General features: G+C 36.3%; 1 protein-coding gene across 1 annotated transcript; it reads left to right on the top strand.

The window, feature by feature from the left end:
• Nucleotides 1-498: 498 nt before the first annotated feature.
• On the top strand, nt 499-1,861 carry LOC134658457 (uncharacterized). The gene is made up of 2 exons (XM_063514138.1): nt 499-586; nt 1,223-1,861. The coding sequence occupies exons 1-2, from the start codon at nt 551-553 to the stop codon at nt 1,805-1,807; spliced, it is 621 nt and encodes a 206-aa protein (XP_063370208.1). The 5' UTR covers nt 499-550; the 3' UTR covers nt 1,808-1,861.
• The last annotated feature ends 15,883 nt before the right edge of the window (nt 1,862-17,744 follow it).

Below are 17,744 nucleotides of genomic sequence, written 5' to 3'. Positions count from 1 at the left end.
GATGATTGTTTTTAGTTTGTTTATTAACAGTTCTAAGCTTTGAACATAAAAACATTTGCTTCAAGTATGTCGTTTATTTACTACATCAAAAACCATTTGTAACCAAACGGACCACAAAAAACCTGCCTCATCCTATTAAATATTAATTTTAACTGGTTTATCCTAAAAATATGACGATTCTCTTTGGTGTTTGGTAAACTAGAATATATTTACTCATATAATTACATGAAAAAGTACCAAATAATGCAAAATATATTTTCAACTCGTCAATTGAGTCATGGTACAACTTTAAATAGAAATGCCCTGAAACGATGCAGTTTGCGATATTGCAAAGCATTCGCAATTTATTATTGCCAAAATTTGTACGTGTTTATAAAAGAAAAGATAATATATTTTCGGGAAGTGTGAAGACATGCATACGAAAATATTTGGAAAATTGGATATAAAGTGATTGGATCGACACTGGACATCAGTAGAACAAACTACATTAAACTGTACTTGGATATCAGTAATTGATCATTCATCAAATCAAATCAATTTTAGTGACACAATGAAGTTGATGAATTGCATTTCATTTTTAACACTGGTAAGTATCTCTAAAATGTGTTATGTACAGTCGCCATCAGATATATCGGAGCGGCCAAGGTGTTCACAATGTCTGAACACGCACTCTAACACCTTGACAATAGAGGCGTGTTCAGATATTTATGAGCGCCTTGACCGCTCCGATATATATGATGGCGACTGTACATACGGAATAATTTTTTAAGGGTAAAATAATTTTAACCTCCCCACAAAATTATATTCTATTTTAATTTGTCTCTCCTGTTGTAAGAAAATAAGGAAATTGCTGGACTATTCCAGCAATTTCCTATGAAAAAAAAATGAAAAAAGTTTATTGTATAAATTTAGACATACAGTAAATCACGTCCCTGTGTCCTGATCTAGGAAACCCTGTGTTACAGGACCCAGTTTCGTTACTTATACTAGTTTCTTAATCTATATATTGGTAGGTACAAATTGTACAGAGAGTTACACTGAAACTTACAGATAGCTATGCCTCTTTTAACATATATATTATTTTTATTTGTGAACTGCATGTGTACAAATGTCTATCTACAAACAAAATCTTGGATCTATATACAAACAAGAGACTTGAAGAACTTTTGTTTCCTTTGACTTTGTTCGATCCATTTGTAATTAACTTTTTTTTCCCCATCAGATAACATATATCGCAGCGATCCCTCAACCTGATACAAATATCCAAATACAACATTACGACGGCCCCGTCTACCTGGGCACTCCACCACCAAACTTCTGTCCCTTCTGTAACTCTATAATTAAACCAGAGGCAAAAGAATGTGAGAATACACCAGAAATCTGTCCCCAAGTCTATGGAAACACCTACGAAAACGAACCTTATGGTATAACTATATCTTCAGATGCAACAGATCCGTGTGAAAATGACAAAATAGCGCTTGGTAAGATCAATTTGGGAGAAAACTGCAAACCTATGCTACATACGTCAATCCATAATATTCCAGTGACTTGTAAATATGGAACGGGGATTGGAAATACTTGGTCACCGCATGGAACTTCTCTGTTGTCGAATTACCTTCCTATAAACACGGCGTGCCAAAATACTTGTCAAGTACCGATACTCACGTACGGTAACAGTGGTAACAGTGGTACGGGTAACAGTGATGAGCCGGTACTTGTTCCGCAGAAGTTTATGTACTCGCTGATACTCGATGGCGAGGTTGGTACCAATCAGAAGGGGTGCGATAGCAGGATGTATTATTATTGAGTTTGTTAAGAATTTATTAGTATTTTTTGCTTGTTCAGAGTTCCAAATTACTTTTAGGATGTCATATAAAGTGTGGTTTACGTATTGTTTAATAAAATGTCTAATATCTAACACAATAATACGTATTTTTTATTTACAAACTAACCTATAACTTGAATCTAGCTTACATTAAATGGGGTACAGTTAACAAGAGATTTTTAGCTAAAATTATTTTATATACTTACCTATCACAATATAAGCAAAGCCCTATTCATATCTATATAAAAAAAAAACATAGCATAAAACAAAGTCGCTTCCCTCTCTGTACATATGTATGCTTAGATCTTTAAAACTACGAAACGGATTTTGATGCGGTTTTTTTAATAGATAGAGTGATTCAAGAGGAAGGTTTATGTATAATTTGTTAACCCGTGCGAAGCCGGGGCAGGTCGCTATCGCTAGTTAATCATAAAAGCAGACATAAGTAAGCTATTTGTATCTGTTAAATAATTTCATTTGTTATTGAACTAAATGTTTTATTCTTTATTATGCATTAAACCCTTATATTTCCCAGTAATGCAGAACCTACTCATTCACATGCCTAAATTCAGCAAACGACGTACATTTCGTGCAATCCTAAATGCATTTTGCAAGCGGCAATAAATTGCAGTGTTTTGCAAACCTTACGACACGGTGAAGCCTCTTTTGTTAATTCGCCATAAGGTAGATTTAAAATTCTTCTACCTTAATAAATAGCTGCTTAATATGTTTTTTTCTCTGATAACGTCTCTGACGAACGGTCGGATGATTTTTTTTAAGAACGAAAATGTCAAAATGATCTCTCTGAGTTGAGTTTTAAAAGCAAATGAGAAAAAAAATAGATTACAATAGATTGCGGAAGTTTGACCTAATATAAATATCCCATGGCCTGTTTTTTTACCTACCTACACTCCTGCAGACATATGTGACGTTATCTATGAAAAGGGACCTTATTGTCGATGGCGGTTACGCCATTATTAACGATGCTCCGATATAAATACAATGCCGCGCGACGCTGTGCGGCGTAAGCGCCATCGACAATAAGGTCCCTTTTCATAGATAATGCCTCATATGGCGTTATTCATAATTGTCTGTCAAATCTAACATACCGTTGATAATTAGTGAATCCCTCTGTCGTTTTGACATTTCTGCTTATTAAGATTTTGACAATCGTCTGAAACCGGTTACTAAGTTTTATGAATACTGAACTGTCTATACATGCATTCATGAAATGTGCCCAGCAATGGTACGTTCACAAGCTCTGTTAATACTGATACAGAGTCATTCTACCTTTCCAATTTGCTCCCGCCATCTAATTCTGCTCACCAGGTTTTATTTGGACATCTTTCAATCAGCCGCTCGATGGAGCGTGCGAAAAGCGAGTTGCAGTTTATTTGTCGTTAATTAATTGTATTAGGTACTTACTGACACAGAAGCTACCCAATGTTAATTGTTTATACAAGATTTCTACACTTAAGAAGAATGAAAACGGGTTACATGGTGTACCTACATTCTTTTTGACTTTATCCTTCATCCTTTTATCATGAAGAGCGTAAGGCCAATGTGGCTAATTCCGTCATAGGGATTATTCCGTCCACGAGCGTAGGTATGTTTCTTTGATTTTCAATCGTAGGAAAAATAAACCATCTGCTTTTGATTGCTGAAACTAAACTATTTAGCTTCAGTACACTTACACCCATTTAGCTGTGAAAACAAATGGCTATTTCGTAATTGATACTATAAGTAAAATGGTTTATATTAATTTTTAACAAGCAGAAACGTCTGCGAACGATACTCTAGCGCTCTGCCAACTGAGCCACCAAGACCTCATCCATATCCTGCGAATCTTTCCACGATATGGGACTATTTAAGACCTACGTAATCACTTTGCAAAATATTATGACTAACATTGAATAAATGCATTATGTCATCCAATTAAAAAAATATATGTTCAAATTCAAATTCAAATTCAAAAATGTCTTATTTGCAAACATAGGTAGTACATACAGTGATGGTAATCTTATAATAAGTGGTGTCGCTATATTTGACCAACAGGCATGCAAAAAACATATGTAGAAATGATTAAAATTTTAAGCATATTGTTGTGTGTTGTGTATATGTGTGTCACAGAAAACTGCACAATGTAGATGAAAGAAGATAATACAACAAAGAAACGAGCATGCCAAGAATACATTTACGTATTTCTCTAGATAATACCTAGGTCTCAGCAGCCAAGGTGACTAAGGTATCCAAGGTTCGATTCCAGACTTCCTGTCTGCATGTAAATTAACCTTTATTCAACCGACTAAATAGTTACGTAATTAAATTATAAAATCTTTGTAAAAAAATTACGTCAATTGAATGATTGCAAGGCACAGCCGGTGCTGTATCTACTTTCAGATAATATATAAGAAACTGTCTTCGAAAAACATGTCTGTAGATGCCTGAAAATAGTGCAAAAAAAAGTTAGTAGTAAGTAGTAGTAAAACATTTTATTGTACAAAAATTTGAACAAAACAAGAAAAATAACATTATTCGTCATTCGTCAGTTAGACGCATATAGGTAATTTATTTATGCTACACAAAATATTATACACACTTAGTATTTACGTGTAAAAAAATAAAATTGTTGGCATTCTAATGGGTATAAGGAATGTAGTAACTTTTATTTATAAAACTTTTAGGTTTATACCAGAACCTGGAATATCAATACTTGGACGCCTTATTTATTTTATTCCGAGTAAGTAATAAAATGTAATATTTGTCTTTTTATTTATGTATGTAAATAGTATTTTTGTTTTTTAATAGGGGTAATTTGTTAGGTACGCACACTGTGACAATGTCGAAATACGAAGCGCGCGCCTAAAAGCAACGTATAAGTACCATTACTTTTTAGCGCGCACTGATAGCACCAACATTTTCTAATAAGCAAATCCTAGATAAGGGCTCAAATTGTATGAAATGTCGAAACCGGTCCCTGGCATTTATCCCATTGGCCAACGAATGGAAAGGAGCAGTGCCTTGACACGTTCCTTTCCTAACGCGAGACATTCGGGTGTCGCAACGTTGCGCTCCGCTGGCGTATCCTTGAGCCTTGCGTAACGTTACCTCATGGAACGGGCCCTTAGCTGATAGATACACAATGTTGCGCGAATGGGTAAAGTGTGTCAGGATTGTGCTTTGAGCGGGAATAACGTTGATGATCGACTAATCGAGTCAGTGTTAGTCCAGTATTACAACTATGGTCCACAAGTTTAATCCGTACCAACCTATTAAAATCGTTTACATTGGTAAACGATTTTAGGTACCTACCTTCCGTCCTACCGTCCTACCGTCCGTCTTTTTGGCGCTGCCAAAGCCTTTTCTCCCATTTATGAAAATATTTTGCCTTAGAACTGGGACATTCAAATAATATTAGTCATATAAATTGTGTTACCTCGCCTTGAAATAAAGAAATAAATAAATAACGAAGATTTTCGACTTAACTTTAGACTATAGTTGGGAGCTTTTGGACTATAGTTGAGTGAAACCACTCGTAATTGTTGGCGTATTAAATTTTCACAAATTTTGGTTTGATCTCTTTCGCTGGTGGATATCACATACAAAATGTTTATGGAAAAGGAACGTCAGGTCATCCGGATGAAGTTTAAAACGGCATCAACTTGGATTGGATCAAACCCAATTGTTGGACCATTTACTGACGTCAGGATTTTAGTGCCATATAAAAACGTCAGGGAATGATTGAAAATATTTCTTATTTTCCCCACGCTTGTATGGTGAAACAGTCGTCCACTTTCCTCTTAACATAAAACATTGACATTATAGATGAAACATCTATTTTATACCTACGCTTCATGTATGTTTGTTTGTTAATTGCGTCACAGGGAAAAAAGCATGATCGTTGGGAGTTTTGAGTTTGATAAATACTTCCTTTGAGGAACGAGAGCGGATATTAGGCAATGAGCACTGGAAAATACCGACCGCCATCGCCAGTAACGGTGCGGTAATTCAGTGAGATGGCGTTGTTCAACATTACCACTTACGTACTGTGTGGCTACCACCAGTTTGGCACTAACATAAACGCCATCGAGAACGTAATTTACTTTCTATGCATCGAGATGTATAGAACAGTACATTACATACCTAGGGAGGTGAATTCGTAAATGCTCTAGATCGCAGGTTTTGTGACCCGAACCGAAGGTGAAGGCCATAAATATGCGATTTGGGGCTTTACGAAGTACCGCCCGTGGTTTGTATAAAGTTTTACGTCTTGCCTTGGCCAGGAAGTGAAATTTTCTTCTCGCGTAGCGGGAAGAAAATCCCACTTACGGGCCTAGGGTGACGTATAGTAAATTACGTTCTCGATAGCGTACATGTCAGTTTTGACACTGTCAGTGACTCATGGTACGGGCTCTTGAGACATCCTTAATATTGCCCATCAGCAACCAAATAATCTGGCTCGAAAAAGTAGTACCTAATACTGAAATAAGCTTTTTTAACCTTTTAACCGCCAGCAATTTTTGATCGAGCGTGCTCGTGTCGCCACCGACAGTAATTGTACCACGCAGAGTAAGGTTGGCATAGTTACGGGAGTTATACATGTGCTGTAAAAACCAAATCAGATCTTTGTCTTATTTATCAGACTGTGGCGAAATGAGCTGGATATGTAATGTCTTATATATCAGACTCTGGCGGTTAAGAGCCAACAGAGTGGTCATTTCTCCATACAAACGTACTCGACTGTTTCCTCCGTGGGTTTTGAAGCTAGAGCAATGATTTTTTTTAACACAGATTAATATTGTCAATATCTGTGTCGGACCGTTTTGATTTTTTTGATATTTTTGTTTTTTAAGGCGCTAGAGCCCTTCAAGAATGGCCAAAATGGCCTAATTGACTATGCCGCAATGAGAGGCGTGGTATTCAAAACTGATATCAATTAGCCAAAAAAGCAAAACGGTCCGACACAGATAATTTCATAATCATTTAGATTTCCAAATTTGGTTACGATTGGTTAAGTTTTGGAGGAGGAAACAGTCGAGTACGAAACCTCGATATTTGAGATTTTTACGCAGGATTTTTCGCCTTGTCCTTATCGCACTAGTTTTAGGAGCCGCTTCCGTTAGCGAGACGGGTATATTTACCTAAAATATTTAAATCTCAGCTCCTGTTGGCTCTTAAAGGGTTAAAGTGTAGACGTGAACCGCTGTATGGTAAAAAAAATATAATCCTCTTCGCCGTGACCGACGAGGGCGACTCCTCCGACTGTTCTTAATCAGGAACATGGAATGTTCTAATATTACTTGGTAAAAAATGCATAGATATGCTATTGCATATACCTACTGTACTATTGCATATAGGTAATGTCTATGGTTTAAATTTACATTATTTATCCATTAAAATGTGTAATTGACTTATGAGTCTATCCTCGTGCCGCCCACCATACAAAATTATAGCCAAGGAAGTTTGAATCTTGTTGTATTTTCAATTGGGTTGAATTTCTTTTGTTCGAAAAATTTACGAGACAAATGAAATGCTACCTACTTTGTTTTTAATTAAGGTTGATATTCCATCGAAACTGAGTGTACATACTAATGTACATTGGGCGGCATGAGGATAAACATATGTATATATAGGTACGTATATAATTATATGAGTCGATTCGGCTTAAAATATCTAAAACATTACTTAAACATAATCAACATTTGTGCAGCTGCACCAGCGCCAAGTGCCATATCAGTCGTATACCATAATGTCGTGTCGTAACGTAACCGAACAGTACTGACGCAACCGCTCAATTGATAGATTGACAACAGAAGGATGTCCTGGGCTGTGTCGTAACTTTAGTCCCATCTGTGGTATATAAGGTATATACCTATCACTTACGGCCCGGTATAGTCTGTGCGGAAAGAAAAGAGTCGTGGATTGTATGGGGCCCAATACATTCCACGAATCTTCTCTTTCCGAACACACTCTACGAACTTTAGGATACAATATCTTCGTGACCGAGCACATATAAAAACTCGAAAATGTGCGTTTTCCCAGAGATAAGACCTAGCTAGATCGATTTTTCGACCCCGAAAACCCCCATATCGCAAATTTCATCAAAATCGTTAGAGCCGTTTCCGAGATCCCCGAAATACATATATATAAATAAATAAATATACAAGAATTGCTCGTTTAAAGGTATTAGATTAGATTAGATAGATGGATAGATTAGATTTTACGTCAAATATTACGTCTAGATACGATATGGATTAGATATGATATTTAGTGACAAAAGTGGCAAATTTGTTTGAAGTTTCGGGCCGTTATTCGGGTTTGTGTAGCTTGAAGGTAATAAGAGCCAACAGGAGTGGTCATTTCTCCATACAAACGTACTCGACTGTTTCCTCCGTGGGTTTGATTTTTTTGATATTTTTGTTTTTTAAGGCGCTATAGCCCTTCAAAAATAGCCAAATTGGCCTAATTGACTATGCCGCAATGAGAGGCGTGGTATTCAAAACTGATACCAATTAGCCAAACAATCAAAACGTTCCGACACAGATAATTTCATAATCATTTAGATTTCCAAATTTGGTTACGATTGGTTAAGTTTTGGAGGAGGAAACAGTCGAGTACGAAACCTCGATTTTTAAGATTTTTACGCAGGATTTTTCGCCTTGTCCTTATCGCACTAGTTTTAGGAGCCGCTTTCGTTAGCGAGACGCTTATATTTACCTAAAATATTTAAATCTCAGCTCCTGTTTCGTCATAAAGTAGAAAAAATACATCTTTGAATTGATCTTTGTAAACATGTTACTTGTTTACCTATCAATACGTTGCTAACAGAAGATTAACTTCACATAAAACTTCCAAAGTTTCAACATAGGTAATTTTCTATTCAGGGGTTTTTTCAGGGGAGCCGACGCCATGGAGAGGCTTGTTGTTCAGTACGGTTACCATCAGTTTGTCACTGACATAAACGCCGTCGAGAACGTAATTTACTTTCTATACATCTCGCTCGCACTCGCATATTCGTGCAAACGGGATGTATAGAAAGTAAATTACGTTCTCGACGACGTTTATGTCAGTGACAAACTGATGGTAACCGTACAGAACGCAACTTATGCTAGACCGCCAGGGCAGAGTGGGTGGCACAAGACCCAGATTGCGGCCCTCAAATGCGATGGACCGACCAAGTTAAAAATCTCACCTTTAAATCTGTGCGTGCGGAATGCAGGAAATAGAGAAGCATGGCGGGAAATAACGAAAAAAGCCGTACAACGACCCCAATGACCACGACTGCTCTGACTAGAGGATCCGACTGAGAAGAAGAAGAGAATTTCTATTAACGTAATAATATACGTATTTCCATATAAATTGCAAAAAATATACCTCCTCAGATTACATACCTATTTATCTTATCTATTAACTTTTTCTATGCTAGACGAACGATCCTCGATCTAAAGATAAAAAGATAACTATAACTATGGCGATAAAGATAGCGAAATCTATCAGAAGCCAACTTGGGTACAAGTATCAAATTTTTAAATATGTTTTTACTGTTTGAGTGGCGTTTATCGATATATGATTGTCATCTTGGCTACGACCCTAGGTAACACTAGAATAACATTGCTTAACCTTTTTGACGCCGTGTCAAACAGAAAAGCTGTCACGCTGACGCCACGTCACCGAAGTGTCGAAACTGAAATTGAACTTTATGCATATGCACGTAGGTCTATGTTGCTCTGTGGTCTGTGACCGATTAATCGGTCTTTGGCGTTGAACCTACGGTGCGGATATATCAGTCATTGGCGACCAAAAGGTTAATATGTAATTAAAACAAATGAAATACACAACAATGGAGCACGCGGCTTCCACTAAATCAAACACATAACCTTTGTACCAAAATGCACGACTCAATATACAAACATTATACTATATCATTCATTTTACCATTCAAAATTCAGTCTTACTCCGACGATATAAGGTCCTCATCCATTGTTATGATACGGTATCTAAAGTTAGAGTATCGGTTATATGTTATATCACGGAGTTACGTAACGTGCGTTATCTGTGTGTGTGATGATAACACACTTGTGAGGAGGGTCGCGAAAACTGTGGATTTGGGTCGTTTGGTGGCCTATTTCATCATCAAATTCTGGGTCATGCTAATAAGACTTTTTGAAATTATTTGATAGTTTTCGTCCAGTTTTTAGATTATTTAGGTAAGCCTCAAAATTTCCTACTATGCAAAAAATCTGGTTTGAAAATGTAGTAGGTAATTGTTGCTTTTGCCTCAAGCAACAATTTTATTTTAAGAATTATTTATTTACAGGGTGGCTAAAAATAACTGCATTCCCGTTGCCAGGGAGGTTTTGGGATAATACTGAGCAACTAAGCTTTTACTATGGGACCAACCCCGAAATCTCGAAAAAAAAATTGTCTGTTTCATACATTTTGGCTGGTCCATTTTGTATGGGAGGGTAACATTTTTTACTGCGATTTCAGGGTTGGTCCCATAGTAAAAGTGCGAAAGAGAAGAGTCGTGACATGTATTGGGCCCATACATTCCACTACACTTCTCTTTCCGCACAAACTCTAATATTAGACTAATATCGTTCGAGAAATGGGCCCCTAGGCTAATTTGAAGTATGGCTAAATGTGTCATCATCGGTTTTAGTGCAAAGTACTTTAAAAAAAACACGTTGATATCCGGTGAGTCCATCTGATGGGGAAACACATGTGGCCATTTTATAAGGTGTGAGATCTGTGGAAAAATTACGAACTATTTATAAGTGGTTGACCAATTCGTTGAAATTGCTTTTATAAATAGCGTTTTGTAGACATAACACGAAATACTGATAAATGTATTATTGTAGTACGAATTTGTATACTGCTTATTTATAGGTTGCCTAGCGCCTTGGTTAACTCTGAAAGATAGTTTAAAGATACTATTAAATATGAGCATTATTTTCTATATCATTTTTAGTAGGTAATGAATAAAGTTATGTAAAAATGTTAGGTACAATCACCAATTCACCACATAACAACTGGGTAAGTAGTCGTTTTATCTATTCAGTTGCTACACGCGTGATAACACACAGACAGACACGGGCTGGCGTGTCTCACTCCGCGATTTCGTCGCTTTGCTACAGGTAGCTAAAAGTACATCCGTTTGGCCCCAATTTTGGGGAAAGCCATAAGCCGCGCGAGTCGCGCGCGAGAACGCAACTCATGCTAGACCGCCAGATGTGATAATACTAGTGTTGGCGACTGGCTGGCGTGCGACCTCTTTTATACCTTTTTAATTTGTATTTTCTAATTCGAATCCTTGTCGATGTCAGTCTGCCTGTCACCGTACGTGTTACTAATATCATCCTTTGCGTTTGGTTTTATTTATTTAAATACATAATCATATCAATCTACGAGTTTCCATCATCTCCATAATACAGCAGTCCACCCCAGTAGCTATCATTTTGGTCCTTTTATTTCATCAGCCATTTTATCAGGCGCGGCTTGACTACTCTCGCCAATAGGCCAGTAGATACAGTGAGTAGTGTATAGTTGGTCAAACCAAATTGTCAGTAACTAAGAACAAAAAAACTATAATTATCCTTTTCTTTTGGATGCTAGTACTCGTGTAAGACAAAGATAGTATGATTATCTCTGTCTATGTTTGAAATGAGACAGTCCTTTGACACATCACACACTATATAAGGTGTCCCAAGAAGTAGTGATATACTGAAGCTGGGAGGTAGAGGACCTAGAGGGCTATCTGAATCACCCCCATGTATGTTCCGCGATTTTTCGTATTTTCGGAGTTATGATTTTTTTTTAATTTTTCACCTATCGCCGAGTACGATGAGATTTTTATTTATGGTGACGTGAATTATTGCGGTAGATGCTTGATTTTTTTTTGTGTGCTAAGCTGATAGATAGGCCAATTCAGTATGGTAACATTTACTATCGTTAGATCTCTGAATGGAATTAAAAAAAAATTTAATGCCAAGAAAGATAAAATTACCCAGTATGTTTTATTTTTCTAAGCGCCCTTGAAGTTGTGAACATACCATACTGAATTGGCCTATCTATCAGCGTAGCACAAAAAAAAAATCAAGCATCTACCGCAATAATTCACGTCACCATAAATAAAAATCTGATCGTACTCGGCGATAGGTGAAAAATTAAAAAAAATCATAACTCCGAAAATACGAAAAATCGCGGAACATACATGGGGGTGATTCAGATAGCCCTCTAGGTCCTCTACCTCCCAGCTTCAGTATATCACTACTTCTTGGGACACCTTATATAGTGTGTGATGTGTCAAAGGACTGTCTCATTTCAAACATAGACAGAGATAATCATACTATCTTTGTCTTACACGAGTACTAGCATCCAAAAGAAAAGGATAATTATAGTTTTTTTGTTCTTAGTTACTGACAATTTGGTTTGACCAACTATTCAGATAGCCCTCTAGGTCCTTTACCTCCCAGCTAGGGTTTGAGATCCGGATATCCGGATATCCGAAATATCCGGATATCCGTCAAATCTAAGATCCGGATCCAACGTCTCATAGGATCCGGATATTTCGGATCTCACGGATCCGTTAAATTTTGCTTTGGTCGCGTTATTGGTACGCGATAACGTCATAAAATAAATACAAATATTGCTTAAACTAAACAGCAGTAACAGTAACAGTATTAAAACGAGCTACCTGCATGCCTCCTGACTGGAATAAGGGTAAATATTTGTATGTTTTAAAGTAATTGTTATCAGGTTTTCGCTCAGTCGCCTTTGGGTCGTCTACCTGGAACATCATTAGTGCTTGTGCGTGTTGTTATCAGTTACTTTTTTGTGTTATCGTGTCGGTTCCCAGTCTTCTGTTAACATAAATAACATGTGCTTGATGTGCTGCTGAGTAACTAATATTGATATTTTTTTCTCGTTATTAAGAAGCTGTAGCCCAAATTTCTTAATTTCCCGAAACTTTTGTAGTAATTTTACATTATTTTGCAGTAATTAACTGGATTTATATATACCTATAATGGAAGATTGTTGTAATGGGGACTGAATAAATGAGTTAGACATTTTTCTCAGTCGAACGACTGAAGGTATAGCTATTTTACCAAGGTAAAGGAAGTACGTTTTTTAATAGTATAAATTATATCACACCACACCGGTATAAAATAATAAAAGTACATAAATGTAACTTTTTCTCCATTTTCTATTTTGTGAGCTTATAATGGCAAATTTAAGAAAAAACGCCGAAGTTAAAGCGATGTTTTTAGGCACCTTTAGAATTAATTCTTCTGAGCAGATATATAGAAATAAATTTGCTTTAATTATTTCATTTTTGGCGTTTTCGGTTACAAATCGACTATGGCCTCCTAAAAAAATGCATAATATTATTAATAGGAATACCTAATTAAGACTACACTGAATATCTTATTATACATATTTATATCGTTTTGAGATAATAATAATTATTATTAATAATTGTAATTAACTAAAATATGAACATTTTACTAGCTGTTCCTTGTATGTAAGTTGTAAATTTCGTCACCTTTCTTGATACAGATCCGTATTATCCGAATTATCCGGATATCCGGATCCGTCAAATTTTAATATCCGAAATATCCGGATCCGAAAAATTGACGGATCTTGCAAACCCTACTCCCAGCTTCAGTATATCACTACTTCTTGGGACACCCTGTATGTGCCTAATTAACTAGTTAACTTTAAGTTATAGTTTTATTTGAGACTCAAGTACTGAAAAAAATCACTTGCTCCCTCCCTCTCTAACGCATAAATGCGTCCCTTGGAGTGGCCGGCGCTGGCCCATCGTGTAGGGGAGCCATAAATAGCACCACGCCGGCGGCAATATTGGCAAGGTGCGAAGTCGGTGGAGGGGGAAGTGGCGCTGATCGTCACAAACACAGGTAATCTTATGGAATGTCCGCCATTAGTACTAGCGGCAGCCGCTTGAACTAATTTTACTCCATAAGATTTAACGTAGAAAGTCCGCCAAAATGACGGCAGCACCAGTCGTGCACCTAGCGAATAGACTCGTGGTAACTATTACTGCATAATTATGCAAGAACTATAAATAGACTACCCACTTCCAAAAGGTCTTATCAACACCACTGTCTATGTGACATATGACCTTTTACATTTTACGGTAATCTCCGTGACTAGTATTAAGCGAGGTCCTCCGGAACTGATACTCGACGTGATGTAGTCAAGGCGAAATCAATAGAACAGGAAATGACGAAAAGGACAGTTTGATATATTCACTTCAGTAATTGTTTTTAGGGTTCCAGAGTCAAGTAAGAACCCTTGTAATAGGACACTTTAACCCTTAAATGCATGATTTTTTTCTTTTTGCCCGAAATTAATATATGTGTTATATAATTGTTTGCTGATTATGGGAAAAATGGGAAAAAAGTTATAACATCGATTTTCACTGCGAAATCAGTGTTAGAAGTTGCATAGGCTAAATCATATTTGTGTAAATATATAATTTTCAGTAAGAGATATAGGTATGATAAATCCTACTATCATCAGAATGGTACACTATTTGTGATACACCTATAATAGAGTTTTTAAATACATAGAAAATAATTACAAAACCCAAAAAAAACATCCAAAATCACATACTAAAAATCATCAAATTCTGGATTTTTTCAAATTTTCCGACATTTCGTCTTAAAACGAATGTAATTTTTATAAATTAAAATATTGCGTAAAGGGTATAGCCGGATAAGCATGGCCCAACTGCCCTTAGCGAAAAAAAGAATTTCCTTTTACTGGATTATTAACCTATATATAAGTAGTGCTTTCACCAAATATTAAGCCTCAAATGCTTCAGATTTAAAAAAAATGCAAAAAAAGAAAAATAATTTTTATTTTATTACAGCCAAAGTACTAATCCGATTTCTTTGTAATTTGGGTATGTTGTATATACAATTAAGGTCGGTTTCTGAAAAAAATAATATTGAATTATCTTTTAAAATAATAGTAAAAAATTTAGATAAAAAATTTCAGAAAAATAAAAAAAATACATGCGAGATAGCGACAGTTATCAAATTTACATATTTTATGTAGAATTTAATAATGTTTAACATATTTTTTTTTTTTCAAAAATTAAATCCGGGATTAACAGTGTTAAAAACTCGAATTTGTAACATCCCATAATACCTTCTCGTCGGAATTTAAGGTAAAAACAATGAAACTATATCGCGGTAGACCCGTTTGTGTAATTAAACCCTTGTAATGCCTGACCAGCATTATATATATGATCATTGTCAATAGAGGGCGCTGATCATATATTCCTGGTCAGGCTTTAGATACTGTCGGCCTGTGTCAGTGTGTCAAATGTGACGTTTCTTAAAACAAAAACGTCACTTTTGACACTGACACATCTAATCCATATCGTTTCTAGATCGATTAATTACCGTATCGTAAAGTTCGAATCGGGCAGTGTCTTTCTGTCCATCCTTGGCTTGAAATACTTAGTTGTGTCAATCACACTGCCAAAGTGACAAAATAAAATTAAGAAATAATATTTTTTAAGTTTCGTCCCGTACCTATACATACATATTGGCCTATTGAGAAATGAAGTAGTTTATTTTTTGGCTTTAACTATACTAGTATTTATGGTGTGGTCTCGTTGCCGTAGCCGTCCTAAAATGCTTGTACTGTTAAAATCATCCTCCCAAACCATAATAAAACGATGCACAATTCGAACATAAACACACATAGGTTATATATACATACACAAGTAAATCATAACAGTAGTAACGGCGTAAACTTGACTAACAATAGTGTATCGAAACACTTATGCAAGCCGTGGCGCAAGTTTAGATACGAAACTGGGGCAGGTGCCGCTCCGCAGCGACGAATTCTAGAGTCCACATTTATACTTATAAGCCGCTCGCGCAAGTCGCGCAGGATATTGCAAAAACAAACACAGTAGGTAATAGAAAAAGGCACAAACTTATGGACGTTTGTGGGTTGGGACAGTGAATATAATTTAGAAATTAATACAGAAAAATAACACGACTTTAAAACATCCGTTCTATTTCCGAATTACAACTAGCAAAATATATAATTGAAATTTATAATAAGCTTCCTAATAATATCAAGCTATTGGATGATTTAGAATTTAAGACAAGATTAACAAAATTGCTTTAGGAGTCGGGTTTGCAATCCGGATCCGGAATGTATGAAATTATCTGGATCTGGATCCGGATCCGCGGATCTTCCCATACATTTCGGATCCGTCGTGCAAACACTATTTAGGAGCATTGTTTCAACAGAGGTAGTGCATAATTATTTTCCGTCGTACTTTTACGGAAACGTACGAATATGTCTTCCTATTTCAGTCAGTCTTGGTACAAAAAGTACTGAGGTTGATTGAAGTAGCATGACAAATACGAACGTTTCCGAGAAAATTCGAAGGAAAACAATTATGCAGTACGTCTGTACTCTGTTATATGGAAATGTAAATAATTTAAAGTATTAATTTTTATGTTCTTTGTTGTTCCGAGCTTAGTTAACTTGTGTGTATATGAGATATTTTATATTACTACGTCAAAGAAGAATAAGTGTGTGGGTTGGTTCGTTTTATATGATAGCTACCTCCTGTGGCTAATGGCTTATGAATGACAGTAAGTCGGAGAATAATAAACTGGGGTGAGTGCCGCTTAACAGCGTCGAATGTCATAAACAAATCAAAAAAATACAAATTACATTATGACTTCACGAATTGACTTCATTAATAGTTCCAAGGACGCTTCAGCATTCCTGAGTTATAATTAGTTATATTTTATGTATAAAAACTTTATTTGGTCATGTATATTGTATTACATTTGTTATTTAATAGATTATCTAAGTACCTACTTATATTCGCCACGGCCAATCATGTGTAGTGTAATAAGTAAGTGGTATAACCATTCATTGCGATAAAATGAATGAAATTAATCTTAAGGTACCTACCGTTCAGATTCAGACTACCTGCTGCTACAGTATCGCGGCACGATATTTACTGACGCAAATGTCAAAATTGACATTGATGTCCGTATTGTTAACATTTGCGGCGGCACCAACCTCGCACCGCCTGACTGCAGAGGCAATGCTGGTGTACTTGTGGAATAGAGCTACTGACAATAAGTACTTTTTTCATATAATTTCCATTTCGGGAGAAAACGCCCCTAACTGTTAATAAATCACTAGATTTTGATGTCGATCGCTTCAGCATAATATATTCTAGATTTATAGGTTTAGCTTTTTTTGTATTTTGAAACGCATAAACCTAGTTTTTCATTGTGTCAATGACATACTAAAACATGATGGAGAACAGAAAATATTTATAAGTGGAAAAACATTTTCTCTTTTTGTATGGACAAGTAAGTAAGTGGTATACTTCCCTCTTAAGGATGACTCACGTTAGACTGGACCATGTCCGGGCCGAAGCTTCGTTTTCTATGGAAAACAACACGTGATTACCGGTAATCTGTCATAGAAAAGTAAGCGCCGGAAGCTCCGGCCCGGACATGGCCCGGTCTAACGTGAGTCATCCTTTAAGCGTTATCATCTACAGCAACCGGTGGCGGTCACAGGTTAACTCTTCTTGCTTTTCGCACTATAAATACTTTATTTGCTCTTTACTACGTGAACTGTGTATAGGTATTTACTTAATTTGTCAAGAATTTGGCAAACTGCAGTGTCGTAAGGAATTGCCAAGCAAATGGCAGGCTGAAGGCCGCAGTTGCATCAAATCTACAATTTGATATCGTGGCGCAACCGAGATTAGAGAATATGCAAGTTTTTGTGGGCCCGATTCGGATTTTGAACTAGACATCTATTAGATATCTATTAGACATCACCAAGACACGACAACGATATTTTTAAGATCTAGCCTGTCAAATTTGACATA

Source organism: Cydia amplana, chromosome 22 (genome assembly GCF_948474715.1).
Source record: "Cydia amplana chromosome 22, ilCydAmpl1.1, whole genome shotgun sequence".
NCBI classification, from domain to species: Eukaryota; Metazoa; Arthropoda; class Insecta; order Lepidoptera; family Tortricidae; genus Cydia; species Cydia amplana.
The sequence above is the reverse complement of the archived record's forward strand: the minus strand, read 5'-3'. Positions and strand labels throughout refer to the sequence as shown.

Excerpts from the sequence above, each read along its gene's own strand:
- LOC134658457 (XM_063514138.1), top strand. The coding sequence starts at position 551 with ATGAAGTTGATGAATTGCATTTCATTTTTAACACTG. Across the intron at positions 587-1,222 it reads GCATTTCATTTTTAACACTG|ATAACATATATCGCAGCGAT; the intron begins GTAAGTATCTCT and ends TTTCCCCATCAG.